This window comes from Heterodontus francisci, chromosome 2, assembly GCF_036365525.1.
Source record: "Heterodontus francisci isolate sHetFra1 chromosome 2, sHetFra1.hap1, whole genome shotgun sequence".
In the NCBI taxonomy this organism is placed as follows: domain Eukaryota; kingdom Metazoa; phylum Chordata; class Chondrichthyes; order Heterodontiformes; family Heterodontidae; genus Heterodontus; species Heterodontus francisci.
Window position 1 is genome coordinate 12,694,955 of NC_090372.1, and position 23,780 is coordinate 12,718,734.

General features: G+C 39.2%; 2 protein-coding genes across 5 annotated transcripts in view; one reads left to right on the top strand and one right to left on the bottom strand.

Annotated features, from left to right (window-relative positions):
- Nucleotides 1-913, bottom strand: part of nphp3 (nephronophthisis 3) — a 76,735-nt gene extending 75,822 nt beyond the window's left edge. For 2 of the 3 annotated variants that reach the window (XM_068054435.1, XM_068054434.1), the window contains exon 1: nt 359-913. The gene's annotated coding sequence lies outside the window, so the exon portion shown is untranslated. The remainder of the gene's footprint in view (nt 1-358) is intronic. The other variant, XM_068054436.1, reaches the window with a different exon arrangement.
- A 252-nt stretch (nt 914-1,165) lies between these two features.
- Nucleotides 1,166-23,451, top strand: ssr1 (signal sequence receptor, alpha). Of its 2 annotated transcripts, none has more exons than XM_068054442.1 (9): nt 1,166-1,328; nt 8,809-8,927; nt 9,578-9,704; nt 12,093-12,220; nt 13,285-13,419; nt 13,515-13,591; nt 16,835-16,913; nt 18,025-18,118; nt 21,782-23,451. In XM_068054442.1, exons 1-9 carry the CDS (start codon nt 1,256-1,258, stop codon nt 21,844-21,846), a joined length of 897 nt encoding a protein of 298 aa, XP_067910543.1. In that variant the 5' UTR covers nt 1,166-1,255; the 3' UTR covers nt 21,847-23,451. The 2 variants fall into 2 exon arrangements, with proteins under 2 accessions (XP_067910543.1, XP_067910544.1); XM_068054443.1 differs by having other exon boundaries at nt 1,167-1,328; nt 9,578-9,689.
- Nucleotides 23,452-23,780: the final 329 nt, after the last annotated feature.

Here is a 23,780-nt window from a genome sequence, read left to right on the forward strand (position 1 = left end):
GCATTGTGAGAAGTTTAAGAAATAGAAGCAGGTGGTCATATGGTCCTGCAAGCCTACACCACCATTCAGTAAGATCATGGCTGATCTACCTGAACACTACATTCCAACACTATTCCCATACCCCTTAATTTCCTTCGTACCCAAAAATCTGTTGATCTGACTTGAATATACTTAACGACTGAACATCCAAAGCTATCTGGGGTAGAGAATTCCAAAGATTCACAATCCTCTCTGTTCTAAATTGTCAACACCTTAACCTGAGACTGTGATGCTGTGTTCCATACAATCAGTAAGCGCCAGCCAGTAGCAACACAAACATGACAAAGACTGGCAATAGAGGGAATGTGATCCGACTTACCCTGCGCAACCACACTGCTGTATGTCGAAGCGTGTATGGACAGACTATCAGTCATTAGCAGCGACTCCTTGCACTTCCTTGGAGAATATGTGGATGTCCACCACTCTGCTGGCAGCTAGGCAAGCGATGAATTACATTCAAAAGGCACTTTAAACTCTAACCGCGAGCGGAATACCCAGTGGATTACCAGCACTGGGCAAACCATTAATCAGCCTTACAAAGGGAAGGGGATGCGAGATAAAAGCAGAAAGGGGCTGGAAACAGAACAGGTCTATGCAGGTCTGCAAAGAGTCAGTGAGTGACCTGGGTACAGCAGCTTTGGCCCAGAGAGGGGAAGCAGGGAGGCCTCCTAGTGGAGCCCGGGGCAGGAAAGAACCAGGGCTTCAGCAGCCTACAAGGCCATCCCAAAGTTAGAGAGGTGAAGAAGGGTGTTAGGTCTGGGTTTTATGTTAGAACGGGCGACAAACACAGTCTCATTCGCCCGCCAGAGTGTCGCCGCCATTTTCTTCTCCCCGCTGCCCCGGGTTACGCCGAAAGCGTCACCGCGTCGGCAACAGGCAGTGCCTTACGTCATCCCGCAGCGTTCGAAGCCCCGCCCACCTACTGCACAATCGTAATCGGGTGGGTGGGAGATCGGTCCCTCTTCCACACCTTTCATAGTCAATAAAAAATATCCATTGTTTCTCTTTGCCGAGTTTATTTGGTTGCTCCCACCTTCTCCTCCTCATCTCAAAATAAAATATATATTTTTAAAACACTTTTTAACGTCGTTGACCCCCCCCTTCCGAGGGCGTGACCTTTCACCCCGCGACGCTTGACGCAGGCCCCGGATGGAGATCGACGCCATTCGGAGCGGGACGGAGACGGACTGAGAGTAAGCAGTTCTCACAGTGTGTCATGGGCAGGTTCCACAACCTCCTCCTCTTGTTGCTACTGGCCTTTCCTCTCAGCCTGTTCCAGCAAAGCCCCGGTAAGAGAATTAGAGTGGAGTGGGAGCGAAACCCCATTAATGTTCCCCAGATGTAGCCGGTGACCCGCCAGTCATTTAGCGGCGTTGAATTTTAACCTTCAGTTTATTGTCCTACCTGGAACACCGCTGTAGGATTTTATATTGGTGTTCAACGCCCGGTTTTAACGCTGTGTGGTGGGGGTGGGGGGATGGGGGGGTTGGAAGCTGAGCCGAGCCTCTGCAAACGCAGGCAGACTAGAGCTGACGTGTCAGTACATTCACTCCCAGGCTGTATTCTGTGTGTGTGTTACTGTAAGGAACTGATCCCGTACAACCAAGCACTGTTACTTTTTCCTTTTTTTAAAGTGATCCCTTTAACGTGCATTTACTCTGATGCAAGCTCTTGCGTTTAAATTTCTATGGTTTCTAATTAAGCTTTTTCACTTTTCAGACGTTGAACTGCATCGTGTTAGGCTTTAAAGTTTTTTTTCAAAAGGAAGTTTTAATTGAAATCAATAATTAAATTGTGCTCCTTTTAAAAGTCCAGACAAATCTGTATGTAACGAAAATTATTTTACAAATCTAAGAGTTCTCAAACTGTCAAATCTATGCATTTTTGAGTTTTAATTTTCCCTTTTCCAGAATAATTTTCTGTTAAATTTGTAGAGCTCAGAATATAGTTTCAACAGGGGTAGTGTATCTTAATAAATTTTAACCTATTAATTTAGTTAGCAAATAAATTTTAGCCATATGTTATACAACATACTGTCCTACAGATTTGTCATTTTCTTGCTTTATTTGAATGGCCTGATCTTTCAGTGTTACTGAGCAACTCCATGATAAAAGCAAGATACTGTGGATGCTGGAAATCTGAAATAAAAACAAAGTGCTGGAAATACTCAGGTCTGGCAGCATCTGTGGAGAGAGAAACAGTTGATGTTTTGCATCAGATATGACTCTTATTTAGGAGTATCTGACTTTATTGGAGTCATATCAGACTCAACGTTAACACTGCTTCTCTCTCCAGATGCTGCCAGACCTGCTGAGTATTTCCAACACTTTCTGTTTTTAGCTCCATGGTAATGTTTGGAGGAAACAATATTCTAGTTTAATTAAACCTAACTTTAACATAGTTTTTTAAATGTATTTTGAATGTGAGTAGTTCTCTCAACTTATTTGAATTGCCTTTTCATCACTTTACGACTTTATTTCTGTACAAGAAGTCTGCAAAAGTAGTTAGAACCTTATATAAAAGCAAAATGCTGTGGTTGCTGGAAATCTGAAATAAAAACAAAGTGCTGGAAATACTCATTAGGTCTGGCGGCATCTGTGGAGAGAGAAAGCGATTTAACATTTCAGATCGATGACCTTTCATCAGAACTGGTGCTGCCTGACCTCCTGAGTATTTCTAGCACTTTGGGTTGCTTGCTTTGTTCCATTCTTGCCTCTACAAATATAACCAGTGCGTGTCCAACAATGTTTTCTGTTCCCTTCCCCACACTGTCATCTCTTGACATTCCCAAGGATGTATCCTTGCCATCTTCCTCGCCTACATGCTTCTCCCTATTGATACATCTGCAGGCATGTACCACACATATGCAATGACAGTCAGTCCTACATCTCAACCACTTCTGTGCCTTTAGACTGCTTGTTCCATATTCAATTTTGAATGCGTCATAACGTGCTCCAGCTCAGTGTTGGGAGGACCAAAGCCATCATCTTCAGCCCCAACCACTGACTACTTTCCCCTCCCCGGTCAGTGTCTGAGGTTTAATGAAAACATTTGTAATCTGTTTCCTGGTTGACAGCTAACCTGGGTTTCAAATCTGAGGTCCCCTCTATCACACAGATTTTTTTACTGTCACCTCTGCTACATTGCCTGCGTCTGCCCCACCTCAGCTTCTTCACTGCTGAAACCTTTTTACATTCCTTTATCATCTCCAGGCTTGACCATTCCGCATTTGCTGATCTCCCATCCTTAAAATGACATGCGTAAACTCTTCACATGTCCTGCCCTGCAGTGTCCCATTTGTGCGTCACCTACATTGGCTCCCCATCCTTGCAGATTTAAAGCCTATGTTTTTGTCTTTAAATCCTATCTTGCCCGTGCCCCCCATTGTCTCTGCAATTTCTTCCAGATCTATATATAATCTTCCCCACCCTCCAAATTCATCTGACTTCAGCCTTTCGCATTTCACTCCCTTCACTTTAGTTGTGGCAGAGCCTTCAGCTGCCTGGATCCTCCTCTCTGGAATTTCTCCTGGGAGCTGTCCTGTCCTTTAGCTTCTGTCCACTTGGCCTCTACTGTCTGGAATTTCTTCCCCAACCCCTCCACCTCGCCTTTGTAAAATCTTCCTCATAATTTAACTCTCTGTTCAAACTTTGTCACCCTCCTAATCATTCACCAACCTGGCTTGGCATCCGCAAGCCTCTGAAGTACTTTTTATTAAAGCGGTGGCATAAATGCAAGTTATCTCTAGAGGTGCAAATCAGTGTCTCCAACAGATTTTCAATTGCACTGTTAAACATAAATTCAAATGTTCCACAAAGAATAAAATCTGAATCCAGAAATCTGGAATGAAAATAAAAATTCCAGTTATACAAAGCGGTCAGTCTGTGTCATTAAATAATAATGGTATATTCTTCAGTTCTAATGAAGAATGTGTAACTAAGGTGTCAGCCTATTTTTAGAGAAGCTGCTAGTTGATCTACTTTTTGTATTTCCTGTATTTTGAATTTTTATTACAAATGTTTAAACTCAGCACACTCTTTTTGATTTAAAAAAAAAAGTTTGGAATACTCTTTAGCTGCTGCGTGGCGCTGGTCTGAGAACATGGAGGGAACCATGGAAGTTTTCAGCACCAAAGGAAGCCATTTGGCCCATCATGTCAATGCTGGCTCTTTGCTAGAACAATTCAACACTAATGCTACAGCCTACTTATGGTTCACAAGTAATTCAATTCAAGAGGAATCTTGGTACAATGTTAGAATCCAAATTCAATCCCACTTTAGATATCATCAATGTCCTCATCATCCCCAATATCATCAAACTGGATTTCGTCATCATCGCCAGGTCCAAAGGTGTCGGTTTCATTGATTTTTGGCATGTTCTGGAAGTTGCCTCTGTACCTGCCTCTGCTTTAAATTATTTATCCATTTTACTCCAGAACCACCCTTAAATGCTGCAGTAATCTCTAACATAACTGCTCCCTGTGGCAAAGACTTCCTCGTTCAAAAAGTTCACAGAAAAATACATTTATCCTAACCACTCTTCCCACTTTCGTAGCTATTTTAAAATGGTAACGCCTCGTCACTGACAGCCCCACCAGAAGAAACTGTCTTTCCCTGTTCACTGCATGAAAGCCCATCATAATTTAAATTAAAATCCTCTTATTAAATGGCTTGACTTTTCCTGTAGTATAGAAATAGTTCCAGTATCTCAACTGTCTCCTCGTAAATGCAGTTTTTCATCCTTTATATGTTAATGAATCTACATTCTCTGACTTTAATGTGCTTTTTATAATGAGGTGTCCCAAAACTGCACAGAGTACTCTGATCTAAGCATTGTCTTGTAAATATTAATCATTACTTCTTTGCTCTTTAATGCAACGCTCTTACATTTTGGTGGGGGGGAGCGGGGGAACTGAGGACCTGTTGTTAAAACTTCGCATCCTATTAACTTTTCCTTTATCTACTTGCCCTCACATTTTTAAAGAGTTGTGTATTTAAGTTCCTGGCTCTATGTTCATGAACACCTTTCAGCATCTTTGCATTGGTATTTATACTTGTATTCCTGTTTTGCCTCCTGAAATACATAACCTCTGTAGGTGGATTTATGGTTAATTGAATTCGAGAAACTTTGGTCAAAAATCTGAGTTGAAAGCTCACTGGAAGTTAAAATGCTAGTACAGGCAACGCTTAGAATGTCCTTTGAGTACTTGGACATTTTGTGCACTGCCAAGAGCCAACAGCAATGATATATTGGTGCTCTCTACCAAGATTCTGCATAAAATGGGGAAGGAATGGGAAACAGTGTTGCTGTTTAGCATGACATCTTGTGTTGCGCTGTTCCACTGTGCCTTCCCAAATGTTAACATATTTCATGGGCGTGATGGCCCATTTTGGTGTATTTTGATCTGAAAGCTGCAAGCAAAGATCAGGATTTCACGAAAGGTAAAGTACGAGCACCAGTCACCCTAGCTTGCTTAATGGTCTTTCTCCCCAAGCACCTACATCATAACATTTGCAGTTTTCCCCTCTTCATATGTCTGACTTGTTTTTTTGAAAATCTCTTCCCAAGGAAAGCTATTTTTGCAAATCTAGCATGGTTGCGATTATTAAGTTACTAAGCATCCAGTGATTTTTTTTTTTTGCTGCAGTTGTCAAATTTTATTCAGGTGCTCAGATTTTGCTTGAAGACATTCAAAAATTGAAGGATGTGAACCTGTACAACCACTGAGACCATATTTAAATACTGGTGTGCAAGTTTAAGCACCCTGCCTTCCCTTCATGGGAACATTACATTGTAAAATGTTAATAAGATAGCAGTTGGAATAATTCCTAGATGGAGACTCTAGATTGTGACTAGAGGCTCATGGAACTGAACTTTTTTTATTGGAGAGTAAGTTATGGGGGCGTCATCCTTGAGTAAAATGAGGTAAGAGAACATATTGTTTATTTGGTCTCTAAATCTTTTTAATCCTCGTGGATTGATTACTTGCTTACCATAACTCTTCAAGAGCTACATATAAACTTTATATCAGTGTTACCGTTGACTTGCATTTCTGATACTAACATATCTTGATGTGATTGAAGATTTATCCACCACTAGACAATAGAACTAAGGAACTTCCCTTTCCAACTGTTTCTCATGAGCTGGAAAAGTGCAAGTAGGATCAAGTTGCTGGGGGCCTCTGATCCACATATGGCTATAATTTGGATCCCCTTCGACTGTTAGCATTTTTTTTAAAAGCTACATTGATTTAAAAACTGGATGGATAGTATCTATTTAACATGATTGCAGACCGTAAAGAGAATTTTCTGCATTCCACAGCAGTTTCTGGCTGCTGACAATGCAGAGAAAATGGCTTGTGGACTGTCAATGATCAGCATTGTATGGCATCTCTTTTGCTTGGCTGGGATGGTGGGAAAAACTTTACAAAGCAATATCTTGGAGGTGACGCCAGTAGTTAATTGCCCCCGCTGGAGGATTGAAAGAGTTGAGCAGAGTCCATCTTGGAACAAACTAGTAAATGGAAAAGGTTTGGTGGATGTGAATAGTCCAGTTGTATATGCTTTGTTGGCCTGGATTTCTTGGTGAGTTGCGAAGCTTTTGCCACTGACCTAGAGGAAAGTTGTCCATAGTGTGGTGTGAATTTCCCCTTTCCCTGACATCTGTTTGATTCTAGTGCCAAGTCAAGAGAATCTTCAGGTGTCTAGCAAAAGAGATGCCTTCAAGCGGGTAAGCAACCAATCACATTGAAGCATTCTCAGACAGAAAACCAGGTTGTAAAATGCACTGAATTTTTCACTTTAAATTAAAAACTTACAAAGAGTGAAATAAGTGATTGGGACATACGTGATTAAGGTGAAAACTGAAATAAAAACCTTTTTTTAAAAATTGAAGTGATTTTTTTTTATCGTGGTGAAATTTGACATTCCGCAGATATAAAATTAGCTTTGCAGGGCTAGTGAGGCTGTTTTGCAGTAATTATGAACTTAGTATGCTGCTTAAAAACCTAGTTACACCTCATTCAACAAGATGTAACTTCCAAGGGTGTTTTTACAATAAGACTATAGGATAAAAGGACAAGTTTTTGTCAGTGTCTTTTTTAACTGATTGCTGTCGGCTGGGGTGGGGGTGACTTCAACACCCTCTGGAGAAGCGTAGAATCACGAGCATCAGCTTCCAGATTTCCACATTAAGCCACGTATATGCAGACTCCAGAAGCTACTGCCAGTTTGAGGGAAGTAATGATGGTGACTGACAGTTTCACTGTCATTGCTACCACAAAATCAGGGCTGTTATGTTCTTTTGATCTACAAATAATTTCATTTTTAGACGAGTGGTAAACTTTACAAAATTCTTTGTGCAAGACGTTTTTGTAATCTTGTTCTGGCAGGATATTATAACTCTTGGATGATTCTTTTAGTTTAGTTTAGAGATACAGCACTGAAACAGGCCCTTCAGCCCACCGAGTCTGTGCCGACCATCAACCACCCATTTATACTAATCCCATATTCCTACCACATCCCCACCACCTACCTATACTAGGGGCAATTTATAATGGCCAATTTACCTACCAACCTGCAAGTTTTTTGGCTTGTGGGAGGAAACCGGAGCACCCGGAGAAAACCCACGCAGACACAGGGAGAACTTGCAAACTCCACACAGGCACTACCCAGAATTGAACCCGGGTCGCTGGAGCTGTGAGGCTGCGGTGCTGACCACTGTGCCACCCTTTTTTTAAAAAAAAAATTTTGATTCTCCAACTTGAGTGATATTTGGACTGTGCTTCAGCTGAATAATTTGCTGCCCTTGGTCTCTGGAAGGGAAGCAAAGCTGTTCACTGACTTGTTAAATATGAGGCAAGTTTGAGCAATAACTTTCTCAATTGGTGTCTTTTTTTTTTAAAAAAAATTCCAATTGCCACCTGATTCGCAGACTGGTTAGCTTGGCTGGTTTCACTTCTACAGAAATAAAGGAAAACTGATCTCGCAGTCTATATTTAATCCAACCTTGTCTTCTCTTTCCATTGAAGCCCATCCCTTGGTGAAATGTTCCCCTATGCAGTTGTTAATTTTTGTGTTTGAAGCTGCTATGTGACTCTTAAGCTACATTCAGCATGCATTTGTCCAGTTTTTAAATGGAACCCTGTGAGTTTTACAATGTTAAATCTTGTGTTACATAAGTCTAGCCTGGGCTTCTGCAAACCACCATGCTTCTTTAATTGCCTGGCAACCGAATCAATTTAAAGTCTTCCCTGTTTTCTGGGTCATGTGCTAAAACACATTGATGTGCCAATTGGGTGCCCAATCTGGTCACTACCAAGAACTAAGCAGAATCCCAAAGGGGCAATGAAATGATGTTCAGGAATTAGGGGAGGTGAATGAAGTGACCAAATGCTTTCGGTCTGCCTTTAATTTTACTCTTGTAAATTCATTTGCAAGCTAAAATGAGCATTATTCAACTACTAATTAATTCATAGCAGGTACAGTAATGAAACTGACTCAACCAAGATACTTGTTTCAAAATGTGGGATGGAATGTACTGTAATTGCTTGGATTGGTCAAGAATAAACCTGCACAGAAACAAATGTACAGAAATCTCCGCGAACAATTTACACAGTGCTGAGAAAATAAGCACCATGTTGCCAAATGGCCCACTTAAACATGTCTTACGCACTGGTGGTCATCTCTACAAAAGACAAGTTTCAGTCTCTAAATAGAAAATATCATATTTGAAGATGACTAAATTATGCTTTTTTTTTTGTATCAATAGCTGCAGGGCCTTTAGTTGCTGCAGAGGACCCAACAGAAGATGAGGAGGGTGTAGATGATTCTGTAGTGGAGGATGATGATGATGAAGTGGAAATAGAAGAGGATGAGCCGACAGACATTGTGAGTTCTTCAGTTCTGGTCAAACTAATATGCAAGGGCTACATGTTCCCAACATTTTCAATCATACATTTTAATAGTTTCCACAATATTCCTCTTGTGCAGTACTGTCTGAAGATGTAGAATTGCATTTTTGTTGAGTTCACAGTGCATTCTGTACAGTGTTATTTCACAGGGGATTGTAGTTTTATATTTAACATTCTAGGGGACAGGTTTTCCTTAAGTGTCAATGGATATTGATGTTTTGAAGCTCCAAATTAAGCTGCTTTGTGGTTGTATCTAATGTTTCTTTGTCACTTCTGTAATTTCAGTTATGACACTTACCTGATCTGTTTTAACCTCTGATTTAAGGTTTTACATGTTTGCTTTTGTTCATAGTTCAAAATGCTTCAACTTAAGTGAAGTTATTCTATTGGACAAGGCAACATTACATAGAATTATAGCATAATTGCATGCTGATTTTAATGTTTGACATTTTGGTCTTTAATATTTTAACTGATATTGAGTACAACCTGTCAGGTACTAGAGGATGTTCTTGTATCAGGGGGAGTTGATCACTTTGATCAATTTCAAAAGCTGCAACTAATCTGTGCCAAAGTTTTGATAGATTTTTTTATTGCGTTGTGATAGTGTGATCTGGTTTGTCGCTATAGATGGAAGATGAAAAAGAAGAGGAAGAGGAGGAGGAAGAGGACGATTTGACGTCTGGGGAACCAAAAGCTTCTCCTAATGCTGATACCACTATTCTGTTTGTGAAAGGAGAAGGTAGGGAAAATAATTGTAAGCATACAATACATTATTTTGCCATGTAATCTACAAACCCCAAAATGTAGTATTTAGCTTTTGTACTAAAAAGTACTGTTCATTTTACAAATGCAACATCATCACGACACTGGTTGCACTGAGTTAACTGTCCTGCTGCTTTTATTTAAATGTCTGTTTAACATCCCTGTTAACACTTATTTGCTTGTACGATATTCCTTGGCTAGAGGTTAGGAATGTGACTTGCTGCACTAAATCTCTTATAGAAAAATGACTTTTTAGCTTTGCCTTAATTTACAACTTTCTACAAGTGTCTTTTGCAATGCGTCATTGAGTTCTCCAGCACTTTGGATCCCATGTCACTATGCACTTTCTCTGAAACTGTAGCTCAGCGATTGCACAGTCGCCTCTATGACAGGCGGTTGTGGGTTCAAGTCCCTCTCCAGAGACTCGAGCACAAAATCCAGGTTGGCACTCCAACTGAGGGAGTGCTGCACTGTCAGAGATGCTGTTCTTTGGATGAGAGATTCAACTGAGGCCCTATCTGCCCTCTTACATGGGCATAAAAGATCTCCTGGCATTATTCAAAGAAGAGCAAGTTCTCCTGGTGTGCTAGCCGATGTTTGTACCTCAATCAACATAATTAAAGCAGATTATTTGGTTATTTTGTTTCAGATTTCCAGCATCCGCAATATTTTGCTTTTATTTGGTTATTGTTTGTGCACAAATTGGCTGCCACATTTCTGAGATTCTACCAGTGCCTACGCTTCAAAAGCACTTTTATAAAATGATGGAAATGCTCAGTTAGTCAGGCAGCGTCAGTGCTGAGAACTCATTAACGTTTCAGGTTTGTGACTTATTTGAACAGGAAGGAGATGAATTTAACAGTTTACAAGCAAGTGCGGGGATGGGGGAGGGGAAGGTGTGGGGAGGATAGAGCAAAGGGAAAGCTCTATGATTGGGTGGAAGGCATCAGTGATTAAATGACAAAAGAGATTATCATGACAGTAAGGCAAAAGGGGGTGGTAATTGACAAGTAAAGAAACAAAAGATATGTCCCGAAGAGGTGTAAATGTCTACAGAAGAAGCATTACCAGCATCTGCTGACCGAGGAAAATAGGAGCAGTGTTTATGACCTAAAGTTCTTGAACCCTGCTGAAGCCGACAGGCTGTGAAGTGCCTGATTGAAAGATGAGGTACTGTTCCTGCCTTCTCTTGAATTTTGTTGGAGGCCAAGATCAGAATGAGATGGTGAATTAGTGGCAAACAACCAAAAGCTAAGGGTCATGCTTGCGGACTGAATGGAGGTATTCAGCAAGGTGGGTACCCTAATGTAGAGGAGGCTGCATTGTGAGCAGCAAATAAGAGAAGTACAAGTAAATTGCTGTTAATAAAAAGTAAAATACTGCGAATGCTGGAAATCTGAAATAAAAACAAAGTGCTGGAAATACTCAGCAGGTCTGGCAGCATCTGTGGAGAGAGAAGCCGTGTTAACATTTCAAGTCTGTGACCTTTCATTGCTGTTTTACCTTGTGGGAGTCTTTGGGGCCCTGGATGATAAGGGAGGAGGTGAAAGGGCAACCCTTGCATCTTCTGTGATTGGGAATGGGCAGGGAGAAGGGAGCGGGTGTTGAAGTGATTGAAGAGTGGACCAGGATGCCACAAGAAGAAAACAATCCCCTCAGACTAGTGGGAGGAGAGAGATGGGGGAGATGTGTTTATGGTGGCATTATGCTAGAGATGAAGGATGATGTATTGAATGGGCTAGAAAATGAGGACAAGATGGATCTTATCGTTCTGGGGAGAAGAGGTGAGGGTAGAACAGCAGAAATTGAAATGGACACTGTCATCAGAGGAGGGGAATCCTCAGTTGAGTAAGAGGGAAGATGCATCAGAAGCACTGACATGGGAGATGGCATTGTCTGAACAGATACATGGCGACAGAAACTGGGCGAATGGAATAGAATCCTTCCAGGAAGTGTAACCAAGGTAGCTGTGGAAGTCTGTGGCGTTATGGTAGATGTTGGCGGACAGCCTCACTCCAGAAATGGAGATAGCAAAGTCAAAGGAGGAAAAGAATTGAAATGTGAAGGCAAGGAAGGTGTGGAAATTAGAAGCAAGTGCTTCTGAAGTACTTGGCTGTAAAGTGCTTTGGGATGTCCTGGTGTCATGAAAATCCACTTTCCTCAAGGACATGATTTTTGTTATAGTGCTGCTTGGCATTCTAATCCATCAGGTACACCGTGCTGTCACAGATGGGAAGGAAAACACCATTCGTGACTCCGATCCGCATTAATTAAAGCCCCTTCCCTCACTGGAGATCACTTCACATTTGTTGGAGAGGAGAAAGGGAAGGGTGTTGTGTGTAGATTTTTATTTAATGTTCATTCTTAACTGTCCTTTTAGATTTCCCAGCTAACAACATTGTGAAATTCTTAGTTGGTTTTACCAACAAGGGCAATGAAGAGTTTGTTGTGGAATCTTTGGATGCCTCGTTTCGTTATCCTCAGGACTATCAGTTCTACATTCAGAATGTGAGTATATTTTTTAAAGTCTTAATGCCCGTGTTAAATTAAGTGCATCTGACATTTGTTAAAATAAATTATTTAAAATCAGATTGGTCAAGTAACCTTGTGTACATTTCAGTAGTTGTTTAAGGTGGAATGTAACATGTTCCATAGCACTTCATTCAACCCTTTATTTCAGCAGTATTCTAAGTTTGTTGCACAACATTTAATTTTCTGTCCTCTTAATTCTGCAGATGGACATAGGTGTATATGTGCATAAGTCATTGAAGGTGGCAGGACAGGTTGAGAGAGCAGTTAATAAAGCAATAGTATCCTGGGCTTTATTAATAGTGACATAGAGTACAAGAGCAAGGAAGTTATGTTGTACTTGTATAAGACACAAGTTCAGCCTCAGCTGGAGTATTGCATCCAGTACTGGGCCCCACACTTTAGGAAAGACATGAGGGCATTGGAACAAGTACAGAAAAGATTGACAAGAATGGTTCCAGGGTTGAGGAATTTCAGTTATGAAGTTAGATTGGAGAAGTTAGGACTGTTGTCCTTGGAGAAGAGAAGGCTGAGAGGTGATTTCATAGAGGTATTCAAAATCATGAGGGGTCTGGACAGAGTAGATAGAGAGAAACTGTTCCCACTCGTGTGAGGATCAAGAACAAGAGGGTGCAGATTTAAAGTATTTGGTAAGAGAAACAGAAGTGGCATGAGGAAAAACTTTAGCGCAGCAAGTGGTTAAGATCTGGAATGCACTGCCTGAGAACGTGGTGGAGGCAGGTTCAATTGAAGCATTCAAAAGGGAATTAGGCAGTTATACGAAAAGGAAGAATGTGCAGGGTTGCTGGGAGAAGGTGGAGGTATAGAACTGAGGGAATTGCTCTTTCAGAGAGCTGATGCGAACACAATGGGCAGAATAGCCTCCTTCTGCACTATAACGATTCTGTGATTCTAATGCTGATTCTCTCCTGTAGCATTGAGTTTCCTAGTGCATATTCACTCTTGACCAAAAATATGTCCTTTCATCCATAGTACAGAATAAAGTTAAATAGAGTCATCTAAGTGCATCTTTTCTCTTGCAGTTCACAGCACTACAGCTGAACACATTGGTGCAGTCCCAGCGTCAAGCTACGTTTGAGTACTCGTTTATCCCTGCTGAACCAATGGGTGGCCGACCATTTGGATTAGTAATCAATCTCAACTATAGGGACGCCGGTGTAAGTGCTTTTGTCTCAACCTAGTTGGGCGTCGTGAGGTTGTCTATAATTTGGTTGCTCTATACGGATAGTTAACTTTTCCTGTTCTGTTTTAGGGCAATATCTTCCGTGATGCTGTTTTCAACCAGACCGTTACGATAACTGAGCGGGAAGATGGGTTGGATGGAGAAACGTAAGTGTTCAAGAGGTTAATTTATCCCATTTCTGCAGCTGGATTATAGTAGATGAATTTTTGGAATGAAGTTGAATGTTTTATTTCTAGTGCTAAAAGTGGTTTGTGTTGTAATTTTTATTGGTTTTAATTATTACAGTACTATGTTTAAATAATACTGTTGGAGAAGGGATTTATCACTTTTTTTGCTTTGTAACACTGCTCCAATTTTGTGAACAAACTTTATTAATCCAGTGTCTTCTGCAATCAACTTGAGCAGGTTATTGGAAAAGACCTGGGAGCCATTTAAAAGGCAGTTGAATGTTTTGGGAGGCTAGTAGGTTTTCCAATATGTAGTTATTAATATGGGCCAAACCCATCTTCATCCATGTTTACCTTCTGGGTTTAATGTTTGATATCTCCATTTGCATGGAATAGCTTTTTGATTCTAACTAAGAAAGTATGTGCCTTTTTGCTCAGCTACATATCTGCTTGTGCCCATTTGCAATTAGACCCACACTTGTTAGTTACATTTTCACACATTACCATTACCTTGAAGCTAAAATTGTTTTCTTTTTAGGGAGCAAATACCTTTCCTAAAATTGTTGTTCACAATGTGTGACTTTGTATAGACTGGCCTTTTAAACAATGTGCCTGAATGCTCAACCTGCAGATGTGTTTTCAGTTAAATCATCCCAATCCATGGAATAATTGGAGATGCCCACTCTATTCAACTTGAAAGTGCTTGACTGTTTTAGAAACTATGGTCTATTTCCATTTGATATCTATATTTTGTAGTTTATTTACTCAAAGAAGTCTATTAATGAATTCGGCTTGGAATGTATTGTATAATTCCATAGTTTCACTGCATTTTGATCTTTTCCAGACATTTTTATATCACATTTCATACACTGCACAGGAAGAAGTCTGCCTAATCTTAAAGCTTGCACGCAACCTAATCTTAAAAGTCTTGTCCCCAGTCTTCTGCCATAATATAATTTGTTTAGACAATCTTAAATATGCTCTAGCCCAGTTACACGATAGAAATTGATGAGTAGTAAGCTATAGATTAAGTCTATCCCACTGCACTGAGGGATGAAATTCATACTTGTTATTTAAAACCAGTCAACACATTTTTTTTTTCTACAGACATCTGATTATTTCCTTATACTTTATAATTCTTTCAGATATCTAAGCTTACTGCTACTTGTCAGGCAGTAATTAGTTATCCATAATTCACAATGTGTTTCAATAATGTGGCTTATAATATAGGCATGCAGTCTCTACATATGAACATGCAAATTAGAAGCAGGAGTAGGTCCCTCGAACCTACTCAGCCATTCAACAAGATTATAGCTGATCTGATTGTTTCCTCAATTCCACATTCCTGCCTACCCCCAAAAACCTTTCACTCCCTTGCTTATCAAGAATTTATCTACTACTGCCTTAAAAATATTCAAAGACTTGCCTATTGAGGAAGAGAGTTCCAAAGATTCTCGACCCTCTGAGAAAACATTTTTCCTCATCTCTGTTTTAATTGGGCGACCCCTTATTTTTAAACAGTGACCCCCTAGTTGTGGATTCTCCCACAAGAGGAAACATCCTTTCCACATCCATCCTGTCAAGACCCATCAGGATCTTGTATGTTTCAATTAAGTCGCCTCTTAGTCTTCTAAATCCTAGTGGATACAAGCCTAGTCTCTCCAACCTTTCCTAATAGGACAACCCGCCCATCCCAGGTATTAATCTAGTAAACCTTCTCTGAACTGTTTCCAACACATTTATCCTTCCTTTAAATAAGGAGAGAAATGCTGTACACAGTACTCCAAGTGTGATCTCACCAATGCCCTGTACAACTGAAGCATAACCTCCTGGCTTTTGTATTCCGTTCCCCTTGCAATAAACAATTACATTCTAATAGCTTTCCTAATTACTTGCCGTACCTGCATACTAATGTTTTGCAATTCATGCACGAGGACACCCAAATTCCTCTGCATCTCAGAGCTCTGCAATCTCTCACCATTTAGATAATATGCTTTTTTATTCTTCCTGCCAAAATGGATAATTTCTCATTTTCTCACATTATACTCCATTTGCCAGATCTTTGCCCACTCACTTAACCTATCTATATCTCTTTTTGTAGCCTCCTTATGTCCTCTTCACAAGTTACTTTCTTACCTATCTTTGTGTCATCAGCAAATTTAGCAACCATACCTTTGGTTCCTTCATCCAAGTCATTTATATAAATTGTAAAACGTTCAGGTCCCAGCACTGATCCCTGTAGCGCACCACTCGTTGCATCTTGCCAACCAGAAAATGACCCATTTATGCTTACTCTGTTTCCTGTTAGCTAGCCAATCTTTTATCCTTGCCAATATGTTACCCCTCTACATTATGAGCTTTTATTTACCGCAATAACCTTTGATGTGGCACCTTATCAAATGCCTTCTGGAAATCTAAGTACAGTCCATCCACAGCACATGTTACTACTTCAAAGAGCTCCAATAAATTGGTTAAACATGATTTCCCTTTCACAAAACCATATTGACTCTGCTTGGTTACCTTGAATTTTCTAAGTGCCCTGCTTTAATTATAGCTTCTGTCATTTTCCCTATGTCAGATGTTAAGCTAACTGGCCTGTTATTTCCTGCTTTCTGTCTCCCCTTTTTGAATAAAGGAGTAACATTGGCTATTTTCCAATCTAATGGAACTTCAAGTATTAACTTGAAGATTAATCTCTATTTTTAGTGCACGATTCACTGTTTAGGCGCCTAACTATTTATGAAACTGATTTATATTCTGTGAAAATACTCGAGGGTGACACTTGCATGACACTTCTCACAGTTTGAACTTATTTACACATAAAATACATAGCTGTAGATACCTATTATATATGTAAATATGCCTGTTGTAGGCATGTTAATGCAGCATGTGTTTTTAACCAAAGTATTACAGAAGCTATTTGTGGGGTATACTGAAAATCTCCCACCCCTGGCTATGGATAGACTGCCTTTGTCAATGCTTCTCTTATTGACTGATAAAAGATGTGCAAGAGCAACAGTAAGATGAGAAAATCAATGATTGTGGATCCCCAGTCCACCACCCTGTGTGGACTTCATTCCTGATTCTTCTGTAGAAAACAGCTCTCAAAACTGTGTTGTATGGATTTTTTTTTCTTTCTGATCAGACTGATGCATTTTTCTAAACTAAAATTCTGCATTCGATCCAAGTACAGAATTTAATATTTAACTCTTCAATTTCTAGAATCTTCTTGTACATGTTCCTGACTGGTCTTGGTTTACTTGTTGTAGTTGGCATCCACCAACTCCTAGAATCCAGAAAGGTATGAAAAGTTCATTGGATTTAAATTCTGATGCATTTCATTTTGGCCATCCCATTATGAATTTATTGGTATTTGCAGTTTGACCTAAGCTGGGCTGCACTCTTGCCTCCAGCCTTGTTTATTCTCCAGAGGGATAAGTATTGAAACTTAAAATAGTGTTCTATGACATTATAATCTTTTGCATGTTGACACTACAGTATTTGGCATGTGACTTCAGTTACTGCCGCATAGGTGTGCTATGCTTTTTCCACAGAAAACCTAAAAATTCAATACTAAATTTGACCATGTAGAATTTTTTTGTATCAAATCTAATTCTGTCTTTGATTTTATGGAAAAGTTATCGGTATCACGCAGCAAAGTAATACTGCAACGTAATTTTTAAAGCAAAATTAGTAAGTTGACCTATTATGATTGACTTTATTAGAACTTGCAAAGATTTAATGCAAATGTCTTTGAAATGAAAAGCTGTTCCATATTAGTTTAACATTGATGTACTTAGAAAATGTTTCTGTAATGTTGGCATTCACCTGTTATCCAGCAAGGGGTTGGCAATTTGGCCATAAAGTAGGAGTCGGCATACTTGACAACTTCATCCAGATTCCCTTCTGCAATAATCAGAAGATGCTAGTAAATACACTCCCACTGTATAATTGTTATTCTAGTCTGAGTTAACTGGGATAAATGTGAAATTGCACCCAGGCCCCTCGCAACCCTCCTGCTGAGCCCACTATTCAGAAGTGGCACAATTGCCTTGGATTTTTTTTTCATCTACTCCGTCCCTCTGTCTCAGCTGGCCACATTGAAAAGCCTATACCCCGGTACTTTCAAAACACTGCTTTGTATCAACCTTCTGTGCCACTTTACAATGCCATAGTGTTTTAATACTAGATCTGAAGAATCTCAGAATCTTAATGGGCGTTAATATTCACTTTTAAAATAAGTGGCTCATGCTTGGTATGATTTACATTCAGATGCTATGCTAATTCAAGTTGTATCCTCGCTTTCACCCTGTGTAAAATCAACCAACTTAAGATGTCCGCATAGACGACAGAAGTCTTTTTAAACACGTGATAAACTTTGTTAAGCCTATATATTTTTCTTTCCTAATTAGCGAAGACGACCAACTTCTAAAGTAGAGATGGGTACATCTAACCACAATAATGTCGACATGAGTTGGATTCCTCAAGAAACCTTGAATCAAATCAGTAAGTAACTTGCAGGTTAAGAAAAGATCTGAAAGTGGGAATAGAGAATTCCAGTTGTTGCATTTACATCTAACCTCCTTTGCCTGGCCTTGTTTGGTTTGGTTTTGCAGTTAGATTTATGCAGTGTTGAAAATTTAATTTAAAATGGTGGTAGCGCTAAATAATAGACTGACTCTAGTCCTATCACTGACCAAGTGTAATACTTATTTTAACACTTGGGTTGATGGAAGGCGATATCTAATGAGAGACCTTTTGCCGAATAGAATTGAATTTGGATGCATGGAGAACTGATATAACTGCGTGACTTGTAAAAAATGTTATCATAAGCTGACAATCTTTAAATGAGTTGTGTTTAGTTTTACCATTTGGCTGTGCTGAGATTGCACCAATTTGAAATTTGGGCAAACAGTGTTTCAGATCGCACATATATCATCCCCCTTCTGAGTTTTTTTTTGTGTGGGGAGTGGGGGGTGCAAGTGGAGCCTTGGTGCTTAACCTGAGCTGCACTGCAGAATTACCAACCAGCTTTTTTTTTGGTGGGCTATTTGTATCAGTGATGGGGGAGTTTTGTACAGATAATTGGTGTTTCAGCTTGTTCAAATGGCCCTGCTAATCAAGGGTACCTGGCTCTGTCTGATTTAACTTCTAGTTGCATCAATGTGAGCTCTTTTAGTGGCTGAATGCAGATTAATCTGTTGTGACTCCACAGCAGCTTTTACCCCTGTTTTATTTTTGTAGAACTGCCCTTTGTGAAAAATGTGCACCATTTAATTTTAAGGATCTTTGCAAAAAAAAATTCAGTCATTAGTAGATTTCTTGCACATTGTTTCATTGACTTGCTACTAACGGTGTGCAAGGTCATCAGTGCACTGCCCTTTTTTTTTGTCTAATTCATGTATCTTTAAGATTTAACAAGCTACAACATTAGCAATGAATGGATTTTCAAACAGCATTTGTTATAACTGACCATGCTTTGATAAATACCATTGAAAATACCTTTTTTTTTGTAAAAGGTTGGTGGCCATCTTATGGGTAGAACTCAGCTTGATATTTAAAACATTGCAAATTATTAAACTTGCATAAACCAGTGTACATGCTGACTGTCCATCTGAATTGCCAAGCAGTAATAACCTCAGGGTTTAGACTGGCTCTCACTGCCCTCTTGTAGTTTATATATGCATTTAAAGCAGCATATTGCTGAGAAAAGGAACTCCATGCATCTTGTGCAATGATGAGGGAGAGCATCATCTGTTTTACAGAGCTTAAATTTGAATTGTATCGCAGTCGCATCCCAAGTGCATCCACCAGTCCTCTAACTGCAGCTTTTTTAAAAAAACAGTTTGAATATAATAGTGCTATCACTTCTGCTTTGGACATTTTCTGCTGGTGTGCGCTGATCGATTGTGAATCGAATGCCATTAAAATTAGCTTCCTGCATGTTGGAGTGGATGCATTTCTACTGTTAAGTTTGATTGAGAAACCTGCATCTTACTGCTCTTGTACAAATCTGCACTTCTGAATCTCTTATTTCAACAAAAAATGGTTTCTAAGACATTGATTCTAATATATTTGCTATCTTTTGCTTTGCTTTTCTTGTGCCTTCAGTGCAGAGTAGACGAGGTGAGATCAAATGTTTCCATTGTTCACATATTTTACTAAAAGTAGCTCAAAATTGAGGTTGGAATACTGCTTTTGTTTTGATTTTTGGGTGGGGTACATGTTGAAATTTTGGATACAATATTATAAAAGGGTTTGGGATCCAGTGGTGGTGATATGATCAAAGGTAAATGGTTTTTGTCGTATACTTTTCTGCCATGCCACTTTTCTGTGTGGTACAGTATATACTTTTATTCAGCATGATCTCTGCCATTTGTATAAATGCACATTAGAAAATCACTTATTGGTGTTATTGATTCTGTTTTAATGTGTGCAGGCTCCACTTTCAGTGTCTTCAGGCACAAATACTTTGTGAAGTAGGGAGGCAAACAATGTAGAAAATATTCTGTATTGCACAATTAAGGGGAAAAGCATGCAGAGCCAATGATGGTGCCATTGATGTGCCAGCCGTGGCTCAGTTGGTAGGACTCTAGCATTGAGTTCAAGTGCCACTCCAGGATTTGAGCACAAAGATCAAGGCTGACGCTCCGGTATAGTCCTGAGGGAGTGCTTCACTGTCGAAGGTGCCATCGCTCAGATGAGGCATTAAATCAAGGCCCCATCTGACCCCTGAGGTGGACGTAAAAGACCGATGGCACTATTTTGACGAGGGACAAGGGAGTTATCTCCAGTGTCCTGGCCATTATCCCTCAACCAACATCACAAAGCAGATTATCTGGTCATGATCACATTGCTGTTTGTAGGAGCTTGCTGTGCGCAAATTGGCTGCTGCATTTCCTACATTACAACAGTGACCACACTTCAAATGTACTTCACTGACTGTAAAGCATTTTGAGACGTCTGGTGGTTGTGGAAGGCGCTCGATAAATGTAAGTCTGTCTTTTATGGCTGAGGTTTCTAATGAGTGCATTGGAAAATTTTGTAGAGTAAAAAGAGATTAAGCTGAACAAAACTATATATGGTATCATATATTAAATTCTACAGATATTTAAAACCCCTTTGTCCTTGGGTTGGATGGTTTTAATTTTTAAAGTATATGGCTGCCATAATTTTTAAGACTGTTTTGTGGAGTCTCTAGACATGGCAATGGTTACAAAATGAGCCCTTTACCTCCATTTATTTCTGTTGATTTTTTAGTGCGGCCAACCTTCACAAAACTAAAAGCCAGTCTAAATGGAACTAAATAAATGCTATCTTTGAATACTTCAATCCAGTATTGTAACCTTAATTGTGACAGTCAAATTTCTGTACCTATTGAATGATTTTTTTTTTTGATCAAATGTGCCTAGATCTTCCAGCTATTAAATGCTGGAGCCAAAAGCTTGTTCTAAGTCCATGACATTTGACTGTAGGCATTTGACAATTTCCTACTAACAAGTTGTTGTTATAAAAGTCGGGTTTTTGTCTTTCACTTGTCATATTTCTAAAAGTTTATTTTGAAATATTGTCTAATTGTATTTAGAAACTTTCAGTGACCTGAAGTCCATTTTAATATGGGGGGATGCTGAATGAATGGAAAAGTTTTATGTTACTCACAAAAACTGTTCAAACTGTTTTTGGTAACTCTGACTGAGATTCCAGACTTTTGATTTGGAAATTGATTCCCATTCGATAAATAGTCTTTCTGCCTAAAACTCTCCATTGATCAGCTGCTGATGAAATACCTCTCAATTCTTGATTTCCACGATGTGGCTCTGCAGGCCTAGGAGGATAGAGAAGAATTGCTGCACTGCTGCATTCTTTTCTTGTGATTCGGAGTATCATTGGCAGGAGGCAGAAAGCAGATTGTATTCATCAATCCTCTTATTAAAACTGGCATAGCCTGGGAGGACCAAGGCAGAAAATTGAAAGTTGCACTCCAATTTATCAAAAAAAAATTTTGAAATGTCATAGATGGAAAATAACCAAATTGAGTTTATCCTGTTGAGCCGTCACAAATTGCATTTTTGCAAATTGGGTTTATATTTATCTCACTTATTTTGATCACTAGCCACTCTTTGGAAATTATAGCCGTTTGTTCTAATTATTAACATCATTTCTCCACAGACAAAACTTCCCCAAGGAGGTCACCCCGTAAGCGAGCGAAGAGAACTGTGGGAGCTGACGAGTAGTAACCTCAGTTTTTAACCTCCAGTGTTTGATCCTGTCCATTTTTGTTCAACAGAGGGGATAATGCAGAGATACCATCTAAACATATTAAATCAATGGACTGAGCAGCAGAACCATTTAAAAATACATTTTTTTTTTTGGACAAGAGCTTTTCATCAAAATGTACTTAGCTGTACAGAGTTGCTGATTTTTTTTTTATACCATTTCAACATGTTTTAAGCTTTTGTTTAAAAGGAAAAACTGCAGCTGGTCAATATTTTGACAACTTAATGTGAATGATTCTACGAGAATTGTTTTTGGCTTATGTATACTTTTGCAATGGGTATAAGGAATTGAATTCTGATGTGGTAACTTATGCCCTGTTGCTTTCCCTTAAGATGTCAGAACAGAAGGGCAATTTTGAGTTTGTTTTTTCCTGCACAAGCTATTTGATATGAACATGTTGGGATGTCACTATTTTCAGATTCAAATCTGAAATGATATCAGCACATGTACGGAATCATTGCATCATCCTTTTTTTTTAATCCTACTCCTGAATGCTTCTAGGGTGTATGCTGTGAACCAGTGTGTGTATAGTTAATAGTTTGGGTAAAAGAAACTATTGCACAGACTTAAGTCTATAATATCATAGAACAGTGAAATGAGTGAAAATGTATGAGTGGCCATCTGTCTCTCAGGAAACTAAATATTGTGATGTGTGTTTTCTCGAGTCAGATACTATCCAAATGAGAATATTGTATGTTTCTGACATGAACTTGGAACTTATGAATTTATTTGGTTTGTGTGTGCCATGAGTGGCGAAATCAAAGGTAACTTTCAAAATGGATTATTTCCTCATTGATTGGAGACCATTCAGCAAAATATACTTGGACAGAGTTTCAAAAACTCGCGTAGGCATTAAGATGTTTACAACTTCAAAGATTACCTGTAAAAAGCTGTTTTTAAAAGGGGTGAGAAGATGTTAAAGTAAACAAACTGAGTTACTATTTTTTTTCCTTTGACTCTTTTTAATCCTGTTTTCAGTTGCCTTCTACTCTCGCTTAAGGGAACAGGAGTGAATGGGGGTGATGTGTATGTGTGTATATATATATATTTTTTACTTTCAGTTTACCTTCACCAAGCAGAGAGAAATTCAACACCCACGATATTCCAATGTTACATTGGCCTTCAATAGATTCATTTTATTTTTGTTTTGTCAAAGGTAATTTTTTTTTTTTTTTTGCATTACCCTCATTTACACCCCTGGCATATCAAGTCAGTAGGTTGTACAGGTATTATCCTCGTTCCTCCTCCAGCAACAAAAAAAAAACTTTTGAATTGGCCTATTAACTTGCATGTATTATTACTGGAAGTTGTATCTGCTGTTTGAATTGGTGTCATGGTAACTAATCTTCATTTCCATGCAGTGAGTTACAATTCACCCATTCTTTATGGTTGTAACCTTGTGACCTGATCTCTGCTGTTTGTTTTTTTTTGAAATCGCAAAGCATTTTTGATGTAATCATGATTTTAAATAATCTACAGCTGGAAACTTTCATTTTCCCGTCTGTCTAGGGCACAGAAGAATTAAAAATGCGAAGCCATTTAATGCTGATATTTGCATATAACGATGTTTCATCCATTCACTTTTCTTTGATTTTTGGAGGTTTATAATTCATCTCTCACACTGTTGATTTTTAGATTCTCATTTCTACTTAAGGTATGTGAGCTGTGTTTTTACGATTCACTTCATGTGGTAAATTGAGTTTTAGTGCTGAGGAGCTAATCCAGGGAGATTGCATGAAAATGTACATACCACTTCAGTCTTGCTTCATCATATGCCAGTAATGTCTGTGGGGCGGGAGGAGGGAATTAGACTGAGCATGAAAATGTTCTGGTATATCTATTTCAACACAGCAAGTAATTCTGTTGACTGCAGAATGTCATCGACTATGAA